This window comes from Mobula birostris, chromosome 11 (assembly GCF_030028105.1).
Source record: "Mobula birostris isolate sMobBir1 chromosome 11, sMobBir1.hap1, whole genome shotgun sequence".
Taxonomy (NCBI): Eukaryota; Metazoa; Chordata; class Chondrichthyes; order Myliobatiformes; family Myliobatidae; genus Mobula; species Mobula birostris.
In genome coordinates, this window is record NC_092380.1 from 47,465,685 (window position 1) to 47,490,043 (window position 24,359).

The following is a 24,359-nucleotide window of genomic DNA, read 5'->3' on the forward strand; positions in this document are numbered from 1 at the left end:
TGGGAGGTCAGTCAAGAAGGTTCATCCACTTGGCATCCAAGATGAGGAAGTAAATTGAATTAAACAGTGACTTTGTGGGAGAAGCCAGAGACTGGAGAACTGTGACTAGTAGAGTGCCGCAGGGATCAGTGTTGGTTCTGCTGTTGTTTGTCATCTACGTCGATGATTTGGATGACAATGTGGTTAACTGGATCAGCAAATTTGGGATGACACTGACATTGAGGGTGTAGTGGACAGATAGGAAGATGATCAGAGATTGCAGTGGGATCTGGACCAGCTGGAAAAATTGTATCAAAAATGGCAGAGGGAATTTAATGCAGACAATTGTGAGGTGTTGCATTTTGGTAGGACTATCAGGGTAGGTCTTACACAGTGAATGATAGAACACAAATGAGTACAATAGAGCAAAGGGATATGAAAGTACAGGTCCATAATACATTGAAAGTGGTATCACAGGTACATGGGGTCATAAAGAAAGCTTTTGGCCCATTGGCCTTCATAAATCAAACTATTGAGTACAGGAGATGGGATATTATGTTGAAGTTGGATAAACATTGGTGAGGTCTAATTTGGAGTATTGTGTGCAGTTTTCATCACCTACGTACAGAAAAGATGTAAATAAGGTTGAAAGAGTACAGAGAAAATTTACTAGGATATTGCTGGGACTGGAGGACCTGAGCTATAATGAAAGATATGAATAGGTTTGGATTTTATTCCTTGAAATGAAGAAGAATGAGGGTGGATTTGATAGAGGTATAAAAAATTATGAGTGCTATAGATCAGGTAAACGCAAGTAGGCTTTTTCCACTGAGGCTGGGTGGCACTACAACTAGAGATCATGGGTTAAGGGTGAAAGGGCAAAAGTGTAAGGGGAACATGGGTGAAACTTGTTCTCTCAGAGGGTGGTGAGAGTGTGGAACAAGCTGCCAGAGCAAGTGGTGCATGTAAGCTTGATTTCAATGTTTAAGGTTTGGATAGGTACATGGTGGTGGTGATAGGAGAGCTTTGGTCTCTGTGTAGATCCGTGGGACGAGGCAGTTTAAGTGATTCAGCATGGATTAGCTAGTCCGAGGGGCCTGTTTCTGTGCTGTACTTTTCTCTGAATCTATGACTCCAAATAGAATAAGGCCCCAAGTTAAAAGCTTACAAAAGTTTACAGAAAAAATGAATTTCTTTTGAGAAAGTACTGTTGAAAATGACAAAAACCTAAACCTTTACCCATCCTTTGAAGGGTCTCCAGCCTGAAACTTTTCTTTCTCTGAAGTTGCTGTCCGGCCGGTTGAGTATTCATCTGTTCTGTGTTTTTTATCAGGTTTCTGGCATCTGCATCTTACGTTGATTTTGTTTTTTTTATCCCTCCCCCCGCCCCCCAATGGATGGAATGCATGCCAGAAATGTATTGCAAGAACAGGAATTAAAGAAAAACACTGAATCTCATTCTTCAAACCGAAGTGCCAATAAACATTTATTAGACTTTTCTGTAAACTTATATAACACCAAAAATACAGCACAGTGTGAAATAATCCAGTTGTGTCTCTGCCCTTTGATACATAAAGAATGCAGGTTTATCGACAAGACTCTCAACACAGACAAAAATGACGACAGAGGACAAAAAAATTGAAAATCTTTTATATTAAAACAACTAAAAACAGAGATGTTTAACCGAGGAAATTAGTTCTAACCATGTCTCCATGTCCCATTCACTTCAACCCATGATCTAGTGAGTACAGAGAGAGGCTCAATCCGTTGGTCAGCCAACACTGAGACACTGTACTGACAGCAAAGGGGAGTTCACCTGTAGGGAACGGGCAAACATAGGGGGGATATGCCGGGGGGGGGACTGAGAAGGAGAGAATGGGAAAGGATGGGGGAGAAGAATGGGAGAAATGGGTCAAGAGGTTAGAAAATGCAGAGGATGTGACATGCTGGGGTGAGGAAAGGAGAGTGGAGAAGTGGAAAGGAGAGACTGGAGAGAAGAGGAAGAGAAACTGGCAAAAGGATGGGACAATGGCAGGGGAGGGGAGAAGAAGTGAAGACCAAGGGTGGAGGAGAAGAATGGGTCAAGATGAAGAGAGAGGAGAAGAAGCAGTTTGGCGAGGATGGAAGGGACAGGGGAGAAGGAACGGGATGAGGAGAGCGGAGTGCCGTGGGTGAGGATGGAGGGGAGAAAAGAGGGAGTGAGGGAGGGGGTGAAAAGAAGGAGGAAAGAGGGAAGCTGACAGCTGAAGATGTGCATGGAATGGCCAGTCCCAGTGTTCCATGACTGATGCAGAATGGTTTATTTTTCTTGCTGGTAGATTTAATGGGTTTGTTAAGAAAAAGTGACAGGAAATAAGAGAAAAAACATTAGACCAAGCGACAAGATTCATCCAGACTGCAGAATTTCCAGAAGTTAGTTAGAGCACTCCCAAAATAGATGTGTTAGGAAGGTGGGAGGTGCTGACTCAAAACCTCCAGAAATGTGTTCAGCTTTAGTACTGTTGAACCCATAAATGCTCCGTGTCTGCTTAATGTTAAATATTGTAGACAGTTCTGGCCTCCCTAAACAAGGAAGGATATACTTGCCAGAAAGGAAGAGCAACAAAGTTTCACCAGATTGATTTCCAGATAGGTAGGATGGAGGTTTTAGTCCCATGAGAAGAGATAATACAGAAGTTAGAGGAATGAGAGTTGATTTGTTTAATAAATACACATTCTTACAAGTGTTAGAGAATATATGGAAGAATATTGTTTTCTCAGGCTGAGGTGTAAGGAACCAGGGGTCACAGTTCTAAAATAAAGGCTTGGCGATTTGGGAGAGGGAGCAAAGATTTCATCAACCAGAGGATATCGCTTCTTTCAACTCTCAAGACAGAGATTGAGAGACTTCTGGATGTGGGGCTAGTGTAGGAGTGTGGGACTGAAGTGAAAAAAAGGCAACTTACTGAATTGGGAGGTAGGCACGCCAGGTGGAATAACCTATTCTTTCTTAAACAGTTGTGTTGGGGATCTGAGATAGAGATCTCTGTAGAAATTCCAGCCCAAAGGATGCATTGGTTATCTGAACCAATGAACAGTAAGCAGGTCCAGGATTGCAGTTCCTACCTCCAGCAAGTCTAAACCTGTCATATTCTGAGAAATGTCCCTTTACTTCACCAAAGCTACCAGAAAGAGGACTCCAATGGAATGGAATAACTGGCTGTTGAGTAGATAAGTGCTTCATGCAATACTTAAAGTAAAAGAGGGATTTGCAGCCAGGTGGACTGGAGCAAGTCCTTCTTGGACACTGAGTTGTACTCCACTAAGATCCTGAGAGCATCACAACATGAGGCCACATCCCAAGGAGAGGGAAGCAAGACTTCCATAATAAAAACAGAACCATCAACCCCTAAGAAGTTTGCTCAGAACTGTATGAATGCTCTGTGCCAGCAGTTTGGATCAAAGCCTGGGAGTATTACATCATTTTCTTTGAAACAGATTGCAGATCAGCCCAGCATGGTGCTTCTTCACAGCAACATGGTACATAAGCACCTGAGGGATACTAAAGATTGCTATGGAAACTGCACCAGCAAGTGTTCTGCAGCTCCTCTGACACCCCGGGTGGAAACTCTTCAATCCTCCGGTTCACTAGTACGGGGAAAGCCAAGCCCGCAGGTTAAACTCGGAGGCATTTCTAGCAGTGGTCTGGAACCCTGGGTTGACAAGCACCAGAGTATCGTCTAAATGACTTGCAGAGATCCTTTGCAAGTTAGTTTTTAATTGAATAAATTATCATAGTATGTCAGGAGACACTCAGCGTGTCAGTCAGCATCTGCGGAGAGAGAAGCTGAGTTAATGTCTCGGGTCAACGACCTTTGATTGGTTCCTCCCTCCATGCATGCTGCCTGACCTGTTGAGTATTTCCTGCCTCTCCTGCCTTCATTTAAGATGCCTGTTTTTGCTTAATACATTCTCTAAAAGTTTGCTGGAGATCAGAGAAGGGCAAGAGGCAGAGGGGCAGGATACAGGGAGCGATGGGGGAGGAGGAGGAGGCTAGGAAGCTGTGTGACATGGCTGGAAGTGAAAGCTTTTGTAGGGACAGTACATCAGATTGGAAGATATACTTGACCGCTGCACATTTCTTCACTGCATGACTTTTATCCCATCTGCCAATTTGTTATTGATTTGACAATGCTCTCCCCTCCTGCTCCAAAAATGTTAGTGTTCCACATTATTCTTGGCTAGCTTGCCCCATTCATACTTGGCAAGGCATCCAAGCAACCAACACCACTCCCAGTCCAGCCCAGCTGGCATATGGTTCCTATCCAACCGTGGAGTGGGCTGCAGCAGTGTTTCCATCAAACTATCCACAAGGACAGAAATGTGCTATTCAGCAATGGGAATAATTCACGACACGAGTCAAAAATCTTCTCATCTTCCAATCTCTCATGGCTGTGTAATCCAGTGTATTGCATATTTCAATCCATTGACTGTTTTTAATCACACACACACACACGCGCACACACACACACACACACACACACTTCCTACACCTGCAAAACTTTAACTATCAAAAGGCATACAGAATTCTTTTAAGGATTTGGAAAGCTGAAGTTAAAAGGTTACAAGAACATATAAAAATTATGGCATAAAAACTAAGAACAATTAACACCCAGTGTCACCCGATTGCTTCAAAGTAGTATGTGTACTAAATATCATGCAAAGTTTACGTTAGACACAAGTACAAAATTTAATTATAGTCCACAGTAATGAAACAGCTCAAGGAGACACTCTGAGAAAGTAGCAAACCAGTTAACACTGAACAGCATGAACCATCCATAAAGCAAATTCTAATTTGCTTAAGGGATTAGTATCTGGGAGGTTCTTCCATCTGTGAAATCTCTCAGCAGAGGGCTTCGAAATCTAAATGCACAGACTGTAATATAGTCTTCCCTGTTCCACAAGATGAACGACCTTTGAAATAAAAATTCACAATCCACCCTCCTGCATATGAGGGTTATCCTGCTCAGGGAGAATCAACTTCTGGGATCCTTGTGTCTGCATTTGCCAAGGATGTCAGCAGAAGAGATTCCCGAACTGGATACCTTCCTTTGTATTTCAATCGGACATTGGGTATCATTTGGCACTCTTGTGAACTTCGAGACATGGGAACTGGCAGAGAGAAAAGGTTTGACAGAAGACTTGTGCTTGTCCATGGTGCTTAAAGTCAAAGGCAGTGTCTGGGGCCTGTGAACATTAACTCCACATCATTCTACCCAGTGCCGACAGACTCTATCAATAATAAAACATTCACAGTTGAGAATGGCACCTTTACCCTTCTTGGGCTCGGGGGCCACATGTTGCCTGCTGTTATTGCAAGGGATGAGGAGTCAAGTGGGAAGGGTTTACAGGTAACAAAGGATTCACCTCCATTCCCCAACCTGTGAAGGTAACTCAGACCTTAGCCAAACTGGATCACTAGTTGTGGGTCAGGCTTCCAACAGGAGGCACCTAAGCTTCCAGTCAGCGATCAAGAGCGCTGTGGGTAGGTTTTTCATTGCACCTGTGCATACATGCCCAAGTGCCTATGACAGTAAACTCATCCATGACTTTGACTTAGGGATCTGTTTGGATAAGATAGACACAAAATATTGGGTTGGTGTGGAATCTGCCACCAACACCTCTTTGTTCCCCAGGGGTTACTGTTTGGACAACTCAACAACAGGGTCACCAGAGAACTCTGCTCTGCTGGGGACTTGAACGGGAGTCTGGCTCATGCCGTTCAAAGGTTACTCAGGGGTCAGTCCGAAAGCAATGCCCACAACCACTTCCCCCCACCCCCATCACCAACTTTGGCGATGGCCCTTGCAGAGCCCACCAAGTTTGAGCGAATAGCGAATGACCTTCAGCCGTGAGGGGGGAGGCCAGCTCCTTCTTGTCCCAAGAGATGACGGCGTGTGGGCAGGATACTTGGACCACTGGAAGCAAAGGAAAGGCTGGGCCTACGGGTGCACGAGTGTCTTTCTCACTTTCCTCCGGCCTTGCTCCTGCTGCTGGAAGGTTAAACTCTGTCCCTCTTGGCTCCCTATTAAGGGTGTCAAAGTTTGTGGGGAGAAGGCAAGAGAATGGGGTTGAGAGGGGGGATAAACTGGCCATGATCAAATGGCCGAGTAGACTTCTGCTCCTACGTCTATAGGTCCAAGGGGAGCCCAAAAGGAAGGAAGCTAGTGCAAATTTTCTGGTACTTCCCCTGTGGTTTCTGAACGTGTAGGGATTCGAGACATGAAGGGGATTGCCGTTGCTCTAAGGCTGGAAGGGTGGAGATTATTTTCCACCCTGCTGGCTGAGTGTCAGGCACTGACCCACACCCTGCATCTCTGAGGCTTGTCCTGTGAGCAGGTCTTTGGCTTTGCCTGTCAGCTGACACTACTGCATTGAGGCACATTTCCCAGAGCGGAGGGTGAGGGATCTGTATTTCCTCTGAGGGGAGCGGAGCCGGGGAGTACATCACTGGACTAACGCACTTGCGGATCTTACTAATGGCAGTGTGTCACTCATTAAACCAGATCACTTCCCTGAGAATGGCCTGCACCAACCAGTCAGGTGAAAATCATGTGCTTAATTGCAATACAAGTTGGCAAGATCCAACAGAGCAAATAGAAGGGGGATAAAGCCTGGATGCTCGACAATGTAATTACCTTCCCTAACAACACAGGCAACCCACGTTACTCTCAGGCAGGGTGAGGCACAAACATCGTGCCTGGGCTGGTGCAGTTCTTGTGCTTAGCTTTGCAAACTTCCTTCTTCCAAATGGGCTCCTTTCCCTCTCCTTCCTCTTTCTTGAATGACTGTGTGAAAACCTGTAAAGAACTACACAGTAACTGGTAAAAACCCCAGGTGTCCCCTTCACCAGCTCTCTACTTGGACCTTGCACTAACCACATTTACATAAAAGTACGAAAGAAGTTTTTTTAAACATGTTATTGTTTGCTTTTTTTTTCCTTTCAGATAAACGGTTTCAGCAGAAGCAAGCTTCAGGAGTTGGAGGGGAGGGAAGAGAGGGGTGATGGGGGCACATAGGTGATGGGATCGGGTTTTCCCCACTCTCCTCAGCTCTCCCGGTTCCAAGGTTCTTCCTCAACAATTGTGTAGTTGGCAGCTGTGCCATTGTTAGCCATGGTTACCTGGGGAAGTAATTACGAGGGAAGTCTAACTCAAGGGAGCAAAGCATAGGAAACAGCGAGAAATACAGAAGCCAAGAGAGTGAGGACAAACTCAAAGCATTCAAAGGAAACCCCTTCCTTTTGAGGAGACACTCTCTACTCACCCACCATTGGGAAGATTACAGAGGAGAAGGCTTGAGGGCCAGATTGACTTCTGTTCATTACCCCAGCAGTTTCAACATCAAAACTACGGGGCTAGAGGTGATTTGGGACAACAGTGTAACATGGATAAGCCAATCATCATACATCACTCCCATCTCTACCAATGCTTGGTTAGGAATGGAGGGATGTATGAATCACCCTCATCCAAAAAAAAATGCCTGTTCAGCTTTCTGAATCTCCTCCCCTTTCATTACCCTTTAGAACAGCTCTTCAAAGAAACTCAAATCCACCTCACTCTACTACCTTTTCTACCTCTTACATTCATGGAACACTGACCATTCTCACCTCCTCAGATAGTGGGCCTTATCGACTAGGCTGGGCAATCAACAGTTTGGGAAGAATGTCCTTCAGGACATGGAACTGAAGAACTCGGCTGACCAAACATGAGGGTATCCATCGTTCTTGAACTGTACAGTAATCATAGGACTTTGTTTGAAGCTATGAAATTCGTTTCTGGGAGGTTTTGATTACATAGATTTCTGCAGTTTCCTCAGGTTATAAGGATCAGGCCCAATCCTACTGCAACTCAGCAGCCAGAAAAGGAAGGACTAACAAGTTAATAGATTGTTAAGAGTAGAATCCTGAGAGGGGGAAAAGGTATCTGCACATTCCTCAAGGTAGTGGGACAGGTAATTTCAGTGGATAAGGAGTATTAGGGGATTTTCTTTTCTTTATTGGGCAAAGCATGGAATTTAAAAACACACACAGCTTGAGTACTTCCAGTCAGTCCAGTGAAGGAAGAACGTGGGAGGATTATAAGGATATTACCAAATCTCGTGAATTTTAGCTGGAATGAAAGATTGCTTGAGCTGCAGCTGTTTTCTTTAGAACAGAGGAGACTGAAGCAAGATTTAATCAAGCTATATGCACTTCTGTTGATCTTAACTATAGTGGTCACTTGAATGGAATGGTGGCTGCTTGTGAGAGCGATGGAAACAGAAACCAGCAATGGATATTGACCTGACATTTTGTAACCTAGGAGGGCAGACTGGGAGACTAGAAGTTATATAAAGCAAATAATAAGGAGTGTAAGGCTCTCGATGTGAAGGTCTACAGGTCCCTGAAGGATTTATATTTTGGTCAAAATGGTACAAAGGTCCTGCTCCTATTCTACACATATCCAGGATTATGTGGGGAACTGATTTCTGTGTAAGATATTGTGCGGGACGACAGGTTGGGTAAGCCACTATTCATGTTGTCAAGGCCAACTAGACCCAGGTTGGTCCAGTTCAAGTTGTTGCCTTTTTGTGTTTCTGCTTGCTGAGACCTAGGTGACTACCTGCTTAGGGAGACACTGCCTAGTCCCTCACACCTAGCCAGTGACTGGGAGGTGACTCACATCATCATTAATGAGGAGGGGGCTTTGAAAGTTTGTACTTCTAAGGATGTTGACTCCTGTTCCATTGTCACAAGAGATTCTGCAGATGCTGGAGACCTTGAGGAGCATTCAGAGATGCTGGAGGAACTCACTGGATCAGCCAGCATTTACAGTATGGGGCAGAATAAACAGTCGACGTACTGATCCTGATGAAGGGTCTCCGCCCAAAATATCAACTGTTTATTCCCCTCCATAGATGCTGCCTGATCTGCTGAGTTCCTCCAGCATCTCTGAATGCCCCTCAAGGTGTGTGTTGCTCAGCCTCCATTGTGTTGCAAATTGCTCACATTAGACTCAGAAAGAAATCGATCTTTTCAGGCGTGCGTCATTTTGTAAGGGAACAAGACGGCTTAAAGTTGAGCAACTTTGATGAGGTGAGGTGAAGGAAGATCTCAGTGACAAGGCACAGAGCAGTAACCCAAACCTTGCCGTGGAACTGAACTCTGGAATTGGTTTAGGTTTGACACACTGAAGCCAGTCTCATCTTCTGAGGATGGGTTGGGGAAGGGTGTGTGCTATTATTATAAACTCCCTCAGTCATTTCTCAGAGTTATCTGTATGAAAAGGAAGAATTGAGTTGAAGTAGATTTGAGTTTAATTCACCAGAAAATAAAATGCTTTGAATTTCTCTTGGCTGCAAGTAGCAACCTGCTCCTCTTGCAGCTTGTATCGCATTGACGCACCCCTCCCGTGCCAGAATGTATACCCCAAAGTCCCAGCACCCCACAAGAGACAGAAGGACAGGAGACATTACAGGAGAGTTACATGCATTAGTGCATTACAGACATGCAGCAGATAAAACGCAGGGAGAGAAAAGATGGCATCATGCAACTGTTTACATTACATGTATATTAACAGAACAAATGTGATGAGCATGATTTATATGTACATAGTGTCTCTGTACCCCAAAAGACCAGGCAGGCGAACGGCGCTTCATATGGGCAGGCCATGAAATCTCTGACCCCTTGCTGGTACCTATACTTGTCTCACATAGATTCTTACTGCAGGATATAGGAGGCTCTAGATTCAGTTAGCCGCAGGGCTGTTAGATACAGAGTTACTCTCAGTCCAATCACCAATACCTTGTCCTTCAGCTCCAGACCACTGGAATTGGCCTGACTGCATTGCCTCACCAGACACAGCTGACCTCCTTCTAAAGTCACTGCAGCCCCATTCATCAACCAGCACTCCCCACACACACCCACAGGCTCAGCCCTGCCCTCCTTAACTACAGCACTTATCTTGATTTCTTATTCTCTGCAGCCTCATCACCAATAACCAAATGCCCATCAGCCAGCTCCCCCAGTCGACCAACATCCTGACCCCTCCATCCTCAATCAGACAACCATCCAATCGCTCAGCACACCAAACTCCCATTAGCCAATAACCCTAAGTACCCTCCCAATCCCTGATGAACTCCCTAACCCTTCACCAAACACCCCTATCACCCAACACCACATTACCCAATACCTCTAATCCCTCAGAGATTGTTCATCTCCCACAGTCACCCGTCACCCTCAATCATCTTGACCCTCTATCACCCAACACCCCAAATTGGTCACCCAACTCCCTCTTCAACCAACCCCTTCTCCAAATGCATCACCTCCACCCAACCCACTGATCAACTCCACTACTCCTACTTCTTTGCCACCCTCCAACTCCGCCCCTCTCACCCACACCACTAACCTCCATTGCCATTTACAATCAAAACCTCCACTGCCTATAGTGAGACTATGGTCCATGATCTCTGCTCCATCAGTGTCTGACGACCATAGCTTCCAACACCATGTACTCTCTTCATCACTAATGCACTCAGGCTAACAGTTAAGTGACTACCTCCTGCTATGGACACCTTGTGAAGTAGAGGCAAGAGGCAGGGAGCGTTGAATTGGCCCAAAGCCTTCTTAGATACGAACTCCCCTTATTAAATCTGTTGCAATTTACCTCTCCTTCCTTGCTGTGTGAAAGCTTCCAGCGTTAAATATATACAAACATCTCAATAAATTAAGTGGCATAATTTACATTAATTGGCATAAAAATACTTTAATCTAAATATGTTTCACCTATAAATTTTCACAAGCCTTTTTCAAAAAGCTTTAAGTGCTGCAGCCTTAAAGTGTGTCCTCTGGAATAGGTTAACAGGCCAGAGTATTGTACCACTACCTTTGCCAACGCTACCAATGTTCTAGCCACAGTGACTGTTGGGGTATACAGTGACCACTACAACAACAGCAGGAAATGGAGATAACTGGAAACAAGCAGGCGTTGTTAAATGCAGGTCTCGATATCTGTATATGTGAAATATACCTTGTCCTCTTCTGCCTGGACAGAGTTGTCTGAGTAATTGGGCTGGCTAGAGTTGTTCTCATGGTGGGTCTTCATGCCTTCATTCACAAACAATGTTTTGGGCAACCTCCCATCCTCGAGCAAGGCATGCTGGGCATCAATGTTTGCCAGCTCTTCCTTCGACAGGTGGTAGACGATGCCAGCCCCGAATGAGTCACCGACAACATTCACTGAGGTCCTCATCCTGTCCCTGCAATATAATGGTCAACAAGGCACGGTCAGCCTTTCTCACTTTCCGGTTACTATGGCAACCAAGCCTGAGGAAACCCAGGGCTGGTAGCATCTCTGCTGGAACCTCTTGTCGTGAAGTGCTTTGAGCTCCAACAGAAATTGATAGATTTTTGGATATAAAAGGAATCAAGGGATGAGAGGTCACTACAGGAAAGTAGAGTTGAGGCAAAAAGATTAATTTCTGTGTTGTTTTTCAGGACTTCAAAACATCCAAATGTACTGCTGAAGTGTAGGCACTATGGTAATGCAGGTAAGGGACCACTTAGTTTACACATAATAATACAACTGTCTGACTTAGTATTTTGATTAACAGACCTGCTATAAATGCTCCTCAGAAGTTACTGGAACTTTTAAAGAATGCCCAGCAATATTAGGAAGAACGAAGTCTCTCTAATCCCTTTCGGAAAACTCAGCCCTATTATCTTAGTAATTTCCCTTTGAAGAGCAAACCATTCAATATGGTTTGCAGACTGTTGGAGGACTAAAGGCTGATTTATACTTGTGCGTACTAGCTTGCACCATAGCCTATGCAAGTGGGCTATGCCGTTGTGAGCATTTATACTTGTGCGTTGGTGTGTCTGCATCACTCTGCAATTCACCGCCTAAACACTAGTTGGCGGTGGGGTTTCTATGCCACGGTGTTGAGTTTCTTCGTGTTGAAACTCAACACGGAGAAACTCAAACTTCAAACAATGGCCACTAAAACTGAAGGAGGGTGAATTTTCTGTGCTTGTTCGGCCACTGAGAGACATGGACGAGGAAATGCATTTCAAATCTTTTTGGATGTCGGCAGGTAGATTTGACAATTTAGTTCATCGTCTCCAACCATTTCGCATCAGTGTATACACAGTATACTCAGAGACTGGCAATCACCATTCGAGTTTTAGCTTTGGGTGGAAGTCAACAGGCTGTAGCAGCTAGCTACAAACTGGCATCAAGCACAGGGTCCTCCATAATTTCAGAGGTCTGTAAAGCTTTATGGAAAGCATTGCAGCCAGAGTTCCTTCCCTGCCTCTCAGTCGCCCAATGGGAAGCTATTGCAGCGTAGGAGGAAATGCGATGTTACCAAGCAGACCAATCACAGTTGTTGCGGTCTACGTCGCCGCGACACATAGTTACATTTTGGGAGAGGTGCGCGTTAGGCTACGGCATAGGGTTCAGCGTAGATACAGTGTAGGGTTCACAGCTACGCCATACCTATGGCATACATTTGACGCTCAAGTATAAATCAGCCTTAAGAAGCAAATTCTTTCCAGGAGGAGACAGTGTACCATGAGTAAGCGGAGTGTGAAAGGCTACAGCCTCTATTTGAATATTTGAAGTGTCTACTCTTTAGGTCCTTTAGGCACTTCTGCCCCAGGCTCCTGAATTTTGGTCACCTGATGCAGAGGGGGCGGGGATGGGTTAGTGGGATATCCCCTGGTTAGTTTGCTTCAGGGCCTGGCCAAAGTGGGCATTTGCACGACCAGCTGATGGGCAGTTGAGAGTTCTACACAAGGTGACTGCCTGCCCCTCTTTCAGAGTTTACTATATATTCTGTAGTCACCCGGTATTTTCTGAAAGCTCATTGTTCGTTAATGATAACCACAAAGCTAGCGGGCTGTTGTAAGGATCCAAGAAACACACACAAAATACCGGAGGAACTCAGCAGGCCAAGCAGCATCTATGGAAAAAAAGTACAGTCGGCGTTTCAGGCTGAGACCCTTCAGCAGGACTGGAGAAAAAATGCTGAGGAGTAGATTTAAAAGGTGGGGGGAGGGGAGAGAGAATCACCAGGTGATGGGTGAAACCGGGAGGGGGAGGGGTAAAGTAAAGAGCTGGGAAGTTGATTGGTGAAAGAGATACAGGGTTGGAGAAGGGGGAGTCTGATAGGCGAGGACAGAAGGCCCTGGAAGAAAGAAAAAGGGGGAGGACCATCGGAGGGAGTCAATAGGCAGGCAAGAAGATAAGGTGAGAGAGGGAAAAGGGGATGGGAAATGGTGGGGGGGGGGCATTACCAGAAGTTTGAGAAATCGATGTTCATGCCATCAGGTTGGAGGCTACCCAGATGGAAGATAAGGTCTTGTTCCTCCAATCTGAGTGTGACCTCATCACGACAGTAGAGGTGGCCATGGACTGACACATCGGAATGGGAATGGAAAGTGGAATGAAAATGGGTAGCTTCTTCTGGCATGAACATCGAACTCTGCTGACATGCAGAGTTTAAACACTTGAAAACTGGGTTGCTATTCCTTCTCTGGCAGATTTGCTGTTCAGAGTGTCAGTGATGAATGGGACCAGGGATAGTTAATGATTGAGTAATGCTCAGTGATATGAGGGGTTGGAGTCTCAGTAACACTTCGACTGACGATTCTAATTTATTTTAAAGTCTGTCCATATCAGTCTGAATTGTGCCTAGTGATCCTACATTTGTCGTTCAGGGTGGCAGGAGGAAGCAGTTTGAGGTGCTTTGCAGCTTTTGGGTGGATGTTGTGTGTGTAGGTGTAGAGAGTAAGTGTTAGTTAGGATTAAGGTATGGGTTGGCGCTAGACTGAAGCTAGAGCAGCGGTCCCCAACCACCGGGCCGCAAGGAAACGATATGATTGGGCGATAGGAGTCAGCGGCACCTTTCCTCGTTCCCTGTCACGCCCTGTTGAGCTTGAACGCACGCGAGGTCATTACCCGCGCGTCATCCATGTCAGCGCGGGAAGGAGATCAACTCCTCGAGCTTGCAAATGACGGCAGGCTGAAAAGTATGTTTGACATAACATCTCTGCCGGCATTCTGGATCAAAGTCAAGGCTAAATATCCTGAGATAGTCAGGAAAGCACGGAAAACGTTGCTTCCATTTCCAACATATCTCTGCAATGAATGCAATGAAAACTAAATTGCAGAATAGACTGGACATAAGAAACCCCCTTCGAGTGTCACTGTCTTCCCATCACCCCTCGATGGCAATGTCTTATTGCAGGAAAACAAGCCCAGGGCTCCCACTGATTCAGCGATATTGGTGCGTTGCAATGATCTTATATGTTTATACGAGGAAAATATGCGCTGTGTGTTTAATATCCAAACGTTACTTAAAATGTTATGATGCTATTATAAGTGACTTATATAACCATGTAACAATTACGGCATGGAAACAGGTGATCTCGCCCCTTCTAGTCTGTGCTGAAAGCTACTCTCACCTAGTTCCACCGACCTGCACTCAGCCCATAACCCTCCATTCCTTTCCTGTCCATATACCCACCCAATTTTTCTTTGAATGATAATATCGAACCTGCCTCTACCACTTCTACTGGAAGTTCGTTCAACACTTCAAGCTCCCCTGTCCTCCCCTGATAATTGTCTTATCGCTATATTCATGCTAGGAAAATATGCGCTGTGTGTTTAATATTAAATTCTTTAGATAAAGCCTTTCAGAAACGAAATTGAGTGTATTAGCCACTTATCACCTATATTCCGGTCGTGATTAACACCCACCACCACCACCCCCCCGCCGCCGCCGCCGCCGCCGCCGCCGCCGCCGCCGCCAACTCGGCAAACACAATTTTTAAGAAATTGGCACGTAAACACATACGCAAAGTTATGCATGCGCACTGGTGCCCGTGCAAGGCTTCATGGTCATTGTAGTCTTTTTCGGGTTAAACCCAACGTATTTGACTGTTACTCTGGTACGTTGGCAACCCTACCCTACCCCCCCTCCCCCCCCGGGTCGGCCAGTCCGCAATAATATTGTCAATATGAAACCGGTCTGCAGTACGAAAAAGGTTGGGGACCCCTGAGCTAGAGCCATGAGCAAGAGCAGATTCCCAGAGGTTGATAAGGATATAATTCTGCCAAAGGAATTAATTGACTTGGAACTGTTCACAAGTGAGGTAAGCGTTCCTAATCCTCCCTTTGCCCATTGTAACCTATAACCGTCTCTTCCACGAGGACTGCTTGGTCAATGCCCACATGTACTGGGCCATTTAACTCCTACTCTCATTGCAGCTTTGTCAGGGCAACCTACTCCGACTGGTGGTGCCATCATGCGTCCGCCCCAACAGTTCACTATGCTTTAGAGATGCAGTCAAGGTATCATCTGCCTAACCGGTGGACGGTTATGGGGAGATGTGACGGGGTCCTGAATTACCCCTATGAACTGTACTTTTGAAAAGAGAGAGAGAGAGTTATTTAACACAAACACTTAGTTAAAAAGAGAGAGAGAGACAAAGACTGCTCACAGTTTGTTTATACTTTCTACAAGGATATCACCTGCTTGTACGTTCTTACAGACAGAGAAGGGAGGAGCTGTTTGAGTGACAGTTGGTATTCAGCATGGTGAGATAAATAGAAGGTCAGATGATAGACCTCAGACACATGGTTTTGGACACTGAATGGGCATTGTTGTGCCCACAGAAAAAGTGGGTTTTGGAGGATCGATCAGTGGCTCTCGCAGTGTGAGAAAGGCGTGACCGGTGGGGAGTTAGTTGTGTGTCCAACCCTCGCCTGGGTTGATGATTCCACCACAGAAAAACAGCCCCCTTTGTTGTGGTCCCAGTCGGTGACTTCTAAAGGATTTTGGAGGACAACGGGAAGATCAGTGGTGTCAGCTCACCTGAAGACTCAGATCTCTCCTCTCTCTCTCTCTCTCTACATCACTACTCAACTCAATACCACAAACTGAACTTTACTCACCATCGTAAGACTGTATCTATTTACCCCTAGACTTGAAGAAGCTTGGTTTTCATATATTTCCACACTTACTTATATATAATCATTGCTAACCTGTTTGATATATCTGATTTATATTACTGTATTGCGTAGTTACTAATAAATACTATTAGTTAATAACAATACTGGACTCCAAGGTGCTTTCCATTTCTGCTGGATCTTTAACCCATCACAGGGTATGTGACAGGAGAGATCGGCTTACTTCTATGAGAAAGGATGAGAGCATCCACTGAGCAACACAGTGAACAGGAGAGGCTCCAGGCTGTTCCAGTAAAGCACTGGGACAATATATATTGCCACTACTTCCTCCACTTGATAGGCCCACAAAACAACAAATCCACTGAGGTTTCATCCAATCCACAAGGTGGCCTGCAGAAAATTGAGAACATCTTCAAGTCACGATTTCTCAAAGAGGCAGCATCTATCACCAAAGACCCTCACCATCCAGGACATGCCTTCTTCTCATTGCTACCATTGGAGAGAAGGTACAGGAGCCTGAAGACCCAAGCCAAGAATTCAGTTTTTTCCCCTCTGTCATCAGATTTCTGAACAGTCCATGAACCCATGAACACTATCCTGCTATTCAATTCTTGAAGTTAAACCACCCCATTGAGCCATTTTGATTCATCCTATCAAGTACATTCCCTTTGTTCTACAATACCTCCACTATCTTCTAATCCAGGGGTCCCCAACCTTTTTCGCACTGCGGACCGGTTTCATATTGACGATATTCTTGCAGACCGGCCGACCAGGGGGTGGGGGGGGGGTGGGGGGGGTGGTGGTGGTAGGGTTGCCAACGAACAAGAGTAGCAGCCAAATACGCTGGGTTTACCCCGAGAAAGACTACAATGACCATGAAGCCATGCGCGGGCACCAGTGCGCATGCGTGTACGATTTTTTTCTACAAATCGTTTTTGCAGATTCTGTTCGCGGTGGGGGGGGGGGGGGGGTGAATCACAACCGGAATATCGATGATAAGTGGCTAATACACTCAATTTCATTTCTAAAAGGATTTATCTAATTAATTTAATATTAAACACACAGCGCATATTTTCCTCGCATGAATATAGTGATAAGTCAGATATCAGGGGAGGACAGGGGAGCTTGAAGTAAGTGTTGAATGAACTTCCAGTAGAAGTGGTAGAGGCAGGTTCGATATTATCATTTAAAGAAAAATTGGATGGGTATATGGACAGGAAAGGAATGGAGGGTTATGGACTGAGTGCAGGTCGGTGGAACTAGGTGAGAGTAGCGTTCGGCACGGACTAGAAGGGCCGAAGTGGCCTGTTTCCGTGCTGTAATTGTTTTTATGGTTCTATCAGTAACATTTTAAGCATCGTTTGGATATTAAACACACAGCACGTATTTTCCCCGTATGAACATATAAAATCATTGCAACACACCAATATCACTGAATCAGTGGGAGCCCTGGGCTTGTTTCCCTGCAACAAGACGGTCCCATCGAGGGGTGATGGGAGACAGCGATATTCGAAGGGGGTTCCTTATGTCCAGTCTATTCTGCAATTTAGTTTTCATTTCATTCATTGCAGAGATATGTTGGAAATGGAAGCAATATTTTCAGTTCTTTCCTGGCTATCTCAGGATATTTAGCCTTGATTTTGATACAGAATGCCAGCAGAGATGTTATGTCAAACATACTTTCCAGCCCGCCGTCATTTGCAAGCTCGAGGAGTTGATCTCCTTCCCGCGCTGACATGGATGACGTGCGGGTAATGACCTTGCGTGCGTTCAAGCTCAACAGTGGGTGTGACAGGGAATGAGGAAAGGTGCAGCTGACTCATATCGCCAAATCATATCGTTTCCTCGCGGCCTGGTAGCGCATGCTTTGCGGCCCGGTGGTTGGGGACCGCTGTTCTAATCCACCAAAACTAACCTGTATTTCTCTCTTTCCCAGTTTTACAAAAGGTCACAGACCCAAAACATTGATTCTTTCCAGATATGATGCCTGACCTGCCGAGTTTTCCCCTCAGCAGTTGTTTTTATTTCAGATTTCTGTCATCTCAGAGTCAGAATCAGAATCAGGTTTATTATCACTGGTATGTGACATGAAATTTGTTAACTTATCTGCAGGGATTGGTTCAATTTTTTTCCTAAGTGAAGAGGCCCAAGTTTTGGAATGAAATTCAGGGTAAAAGAAACTTACCCAAAGGACTTTCAATAGGGATAGTTTTACTTACAGCAGCCAGTCCACGGCGACGAGCAGGCTGATATCTTGTGTGGGGAGTCCAACAGCGGTGAGAATCAGCAGCATGGTGACCAGTCCTGCACTGGGAATGCTAGCGGCTCCAATGCTGGCCAAGGTTGCTGTCAAACTGCAAAACAATCATGAATGAGAGTCTCTTTATCAGAGGCAGCCATGCGCTTTGTTCACTGGTGTCCTGGTCTCTGCAGAGTAGCGGCAGATGGTGCTACTATTTACAGGATGCACTGCAGCAACCTCACGGAGACAGTGGTTTCCAAACCCACCACCTTTACCAGCGATAAGGAAAAGGGCAGGAAAAGCACGGGGACACTACCACCTGACAGTTGTCCTCCTAGATTCTCACCGTCAAGTCTTGGAAATATTTTGCGGTTCCTCCACCTTTACTGGGTCAAGATTCTCTATTTGCTGACAATCTTTTTAATGTTACAAAACTGCTTCACTCTTACTCTAGCTATTGACCTCTCTAGAGTCTGCATTATGATTGATAGTTCCGAATGGTTCATCTCAGATAAGTATTTCCATGGCCTCAGTTCAGTACCTCACCCTGCTTTCTACCATGGTTTCCAACCACAAATGTTTTTGCATCTGACCCTTTTCTTATATGCCCTTACCCCCCTTCATTTCACCAACAGAGCAAGGACCCAAATATTACCACACTATGCTGTTGGATGCTCCTCCTCAAACCCTGCCGTTTAAGACAGAGCTGAGGTGAAATGTTTTCACACAACAACTGGTGGATTTTTGGAATTGGAGTCCAAGATTCATAGAGTTATCTAGCGTGGACCCAACTCATCCATGCCCACCAAGTTGTCCACCTGAGCTAGTCCCATAAACCTGCATTTGACCTATATCCCTCTCAGCTATGTTCAACAACACTTCAGACCTGATGCCATCAGGTTCCTCAACCAACCTGAAAAACGCTAATTCCATCTCAGACTATATTTCTCTCAATGTGCACTAATGTCGAGCACCTCCACTCCAATCATCACAAGCAGAATTTCCCACTGGTTCTACATTTTACTTCCCATTTCCATTCCTGTTCTGACATGTTAGCCCACGGCCTCCTTTTGTGCTAAGTTAAGGCCACCCTCAGGGTGGAAGAGTAAACACCCTATATTCCATCTTGGTAGTCTCAAACCTGACGGTATAAATATCGATTTCTCCTTCTGGTAAAAAAAAATTCCCTTCCCCACCCCTCTCCCTATATTTCCCACTCTGGCCTTTCACCTCTTCTCTCCTGCCTACCACTTCCCCTGGGTCCCCTCCTTCTCCCCTCTCTCCTATGCTCCACTCTCTATCAGATTGCTTCTTCTCCAGCCCTTGACCTTTCCCACCTGCCTGGCTTCACTTAACACCTTCTAGCTATCCTCCTTCCCCTCCCCCCACCTCTTTATTCTAGCGTCTTCCCCCTTTTTGCTCAGTCCTGAAGAAGGGCCTCAGCCCAAAACGTCAACTATTTATTCACTTCGTGGATGCTGCCTGACCTACTGATTTTCTTCTGCATTTTGTGTGTGTCGCTCTGGATTTCCAGCATCTGCTGTCTTTCTCGTGTTTATAATGCCATCACGATTATTTTTGTTTACTTTGTCATGTCGCCAATGTATAATTTATGTTAATTTAAACTGATCTAATTTATGTTTGTAACAAATTGTGCTGTTGTTGCAAAAAGCACAGCTCATTTTCTAGTTTCTGCTCGCTCCTTTTTTGTTGTTTTTTTTTGGTGCAATTTTTGATTGGCAAAGGATTGGCTCGGTGGTCTGAGGTTAAACACCAAAGCACTTGTTTGAAGCTGATCTGAGCAGGAATGAATTTGCTTTGACGGTTTTGATGATTTCTCGTTTGGTGTTTTATATTCTGTATTTTCTCATTCATTTTTATTTTTGCCATTTGCATGATTTGGTTTTTTTTTGTGCATTTGGGGTTTGATGATTTTCTTTGAACGGATACCATGGTTTGTTTTGTGGCTGTTTGCGGGTGATGAATCTCAGGGTTGTATACTGCATACGTACTTTGATAATAAATAAATGTACTTTGAATCTTTGAGTTTTCTTAGCACTTAAAAGGTATGGATGCCCATAGCAATAAAACTTGACCCTTTCCTTTCGTGAACCTGCCTGTTCTTTCATGCAATCACCGAGTTCATTCCAAACTCAGTTTTCTGGACATTAATGGAATCCAGGAAAATGGAGACAGGACAGGAAGAAGTAGTTGGGGTTAAAGATAACACTATAATGTTGAATGATGAATCAGGTTTGAGGGCTGAACAGTCTACTCTCTCTTTTACTGTGTTCCTATACCAAGGCATCTCTCCACATAATCCAAAAGCTTCCTCAGTCAGCAGTGACTTGCTAATTAAGATCATTTGTAAAGAAACAAACATTTCTAGCAGCCTGACTCTCAGTTATAGTTAGTAACTGTCTGTCAGATAACAACCACTAGCAAAAATGGTGCTGTGGTTATGAGAAAATTTCTTCCCCCAAGCCTTTTGTTAATTTATGTTCAGTATCAGTTCTCTGAACGAACTGTAGGCTGATGCTCTACCCTAAAGGAGCTTACAAAAGAGCAATTAAATCAAAGAGTGAAAGGTCCTTTGGACTAACCAATCTACACCAATCAAAATCAAGCTAGTCCCCTTTGTACACATTTGCTCCATATTCCTCTAAACATTTTATATCCACACGTCTGCCCAAGTGTGTTTGAATTGTTGGAAAGTTGGAATGGAGGAAGGCACATGTGTGTGATGTTCGCCCTCTCTCCCTCTCGCTCAGTGCTCCAGAGGGAAGGTCCCTGTGTCCAAAAGGTCTCTCTTTCTCCTCGATGCTGTTAGAGGATAGTACCAGAGTTCTGGGTCTGCGGTTTATGGACTGGATTGTAGCTCACGTGGACTCTCTCGATTTTATATTCTGTGTTTTCACTCATTCTTTCTTGCTGCTGTTTGCATGACTTGTTTGTTCTTTGCAGGTGGTCAGGAGAGCGGGGAGTTGATGCTCTTGTTACCATTTGCCCGATTTGGATTTTTTTGTGCATGAGGGGGTGGGGTTGATGTTTTTCTTTGAACAGCTTCCATGGTTTTCTTTGTTTCATTGCTATCTGGGGAAGATGAATCTCAGAGGTGTATACTGCATACATACTTTGATAATAAATGACCCTTGAACCTAATATACCTGCCTCAATCACTTCCTGTGGCAGCTCATTTCACATAGGGACCAGCATCTAGATGAAAAATAATGCCACTCAGGATTGTATTGAACCTCTCCCCTCTCAGCTTAAATCTGCACCCTCGAGTTCCTAATTCCCCAACCCTGGGAAAAACACCCTCTGCGTTAACCCCATCTACAGAAAGCCTCTCATGATTTTATACACCCCTGTAAGATCACCTCTCATTCTCCTATGCTCCCAAAAGTCCTAGTCTGTTAAACCTCCCCCCTCACTCAATCCCTTGAGCCCTCGCAACAGCATCCAATGAAAACAGCTGCTCGTATGAAGCTCACAGGGTGAACAGTAAACCGAGTAACAACAAATAAATCTAGTGAAAAGCATAAACAGTGTAACGATGCAAAGAGATTTGTGCTGTTGACCTCACAGAGAAGGTGGAACTGGCGTTTATTTGCATGGTGCTGATGAAAATTGGTTTGAATTCTCTTTTCACACTGCCTACACATGCAGTACAAAGGCAGGGTGTGACTGACAGAGATGAACCCCCTCAACCTTGACCTCTCGAGGGGAGGGTACAGGGCAGTGGCGGCTTCAAACGCACCTCACAGTCACTATCTGTCCCGCATCCAGCTGGATATTGTTCATTTGGGCGATGAAAATGGCAGCCACAGCCTCGTAGAGGGCAGTTCCATCCATGTTGATGGTGGCACCAACTGGAAGAACAAACCGGGTCACTCGCTTGTCAATGCCCAGGTTCTCCTCCAGGCAGCGGAAAGTGACGGGCAGGGTCCCAGCACTGGAAAACACAAATGAAGCCCATCAGCTTCCTTACCCCCGTGCCCCCATGGCCTGTCCCTTCCTCACTGGTTAACGCAGACTGCTTTAGCTCTCTGTCGACCACCAGGCCTTTCATTACCCCCAAGGCACAGCACAAAGTGTTCAGGCTCTCCCCTGCTCACTGCAGTGTCCTGCTCTGTGTATGCTGTTCTCACCACTGTACACCCACCCTTGCTTCCTGCTCCCAATTCACAAAGTCTGCGCTCACTCTTTCAGGCAACCCCTGCCCTTCCCCACCCATGCTCGCGTCCCCTTCTCCACTCCACCCTGCTCCCCTGTCATATTCCACTCCCCGCACAGTCCTCCACAGCTTTCTACCCACCTCCTCTGCTCCACACTCTCCCTCGGCCTGCCTCCTCACCTTCCCCCACAGCTCCCTCACTCATTACAGCATGAAAACACACCCTTCCCCCACAGCTCCCTCACCCATTACAGCATGAAAACACACCCTTCCCCCACTGCTCCCTCACCCATTACAGCATGAAAACACACCCTTCCCCCACTGCTCCCTCACCCATTACACCATGAAAATAGACCCTTCCCCCACTGCTCCCTCACTCATTACAGCATGAAAGCACACCCTTCCCCCACTGCTCCCTCACCCATTACAGCATGAAAACACACCCTTCCCCCACTGCTCCCTCACCCATTACAGCATGAAAATAGACCCTTCTCCCACAGCTCCCTCACCCATTACAGCATGAAAACAGACCCTTCCCCCACAGCTCCCTCACCCATTACAGCATGAAAACACACCCTTCCCCCACTGCTCCCTCACTCATTACAGCATGAAAGCACACCCTTCCCCCACTGCTCCCTCACCCATTACAGCATGAAAACACACCCTTCCCCCACTGCTCCCTCACCCATTACAGCATGAAAATAGACCCTTCTCCCACAGCTCCCTCACCCATTACAGCATGAAAACAGACCCTTCCCCCACAGCTCCCTCACCCATTACAGCATGAAAACACACCCTTCCCCCACTGCTCCCTCACCCATTACAGCATGAAAACACACCCTTCCCCCACTGCTCCCTCACCCATTACAGCATGAAAATAGACCCTTCTCCCACAGCTCCCTCACCCATTACAGCATGAAAACAGACCCTTCCCCCACAGCTCCCTCACCCATTACAGCATGAAAACACACCCTTCCCCCACTGCTCCCTCACCCATTACAGCATGAAAACACTCCCTTCTCCCACAGCTCCCTCACCCATTACAGCATGAAAATACACCCTTCCCCCACTGCTCCCTCACCCATTACAGCATGAAAACAGACCCTTCCCCCACTGCTCCCTCACCCATTACAGCATGAAAACACACCCTTCCCCGACTGCTCCCTCACCCATTACAGCATGAAAACTGACCCTTCCCCCACTGCTCCCTCACCCATTACAGCATGAAAACAGACCCTTCCCCCACTGCTCCCTCACCCATTACAGCATGAAAACTGACCCTTCCCCCACTGCTCCCTCACCCATTACAGCATGAAAACACACCCTTCCCCCACTGCTCCCTCACCCATTACAGCATGAAAACTGACCCTTCCCCCACTGCTCCCTCACCCATTACAGCATGAAAACACACCCTTCCCCCACTGCTCCCTCACCCATTACAGCATGAAAACACACCCTTCCCCCACTGCTCCCTCACCCATTACAGCATGAAAACTGACCCTTCCCCCACTGCTCCCTCACCCATTACAGCATGAAAACAGACCCTTCCCCCACTGCTCCCTCACCCATTACAGCATGAAAACTGACCCTTCCCCCACTGCTCCCTCACCCATTACAGCATGAAAACACACCCTTCCCCCACTGCTCCCTCACCCATTACAGCATGAAAACTGACCCTTCCCCCACTGCTCCCTCACCCATTACAGCATGAAAACACACCCTTCCCCCACTGCTCCCTCACCCATTACAGCATGAAAACACACCCTTCCCCCACTGCTCCCTCACCCATTACAGCATGAAAACTGACCCTTCCCCCACTGCTCCCTCACCCATTACAGCATGAAAACACACCCTTCCCCCACTGCTCCCTCACCCATTACAGCATGAAAACACACCCTTCCCCCACTGCTCCCTCACCCATTACAGCATGAAAACTGACCCTTCCCCCACAGCTCCCTCACCCATTACA

The 24,359-nt window shown here is 46.0% G+C and overlaps 1 protein-coding gene across 9 annotated transcripts in view; it reads right to left on the bottom strand.

Moving 5' to 3' along the window:
* Positions 1 to 1,451: 1,451 nt before the first annotated feature.
* The window catches only part of LOC140205059 (excitatory amino acid transporter 2-like), a 351,029-nt gene continuing 328,121 nt past the window's right edge, over positions 1,452 to 24,359 (bottom strand). For 8 of the 9 annotated variants that reach the window (XM_072272184.1, XM_072272188.1, XM_072272185.1 and 5 more), the window contains 4 exons: positions 21,974 to 22,168; positions 18,191 to 18,325; positions 11,028 to 11,256; positions 1,452 to 7,141 (listed from right to left, as the gene is read on the bottom strand). In XM_072272184.1, the coding sequence (XP_072128285.1) occupies positions 7,067 to 7,141; positions 11,028 to 11,256; positions 18,191 to 18,325; positions 21,974 to 22,168 (634 nt within the window). In that variant the 3' untranslated portion in view covers positions 1,452 to 7,066. The remainder of the gene's footprint in view (positions 7,142 to 11,027; positions 11,257 to 18,190; positions 18,326 to 21,973; positions 22,169 to 24,359) is intronic. The other variant, XM_072272189.1, reaches the window with a different exon arrangement.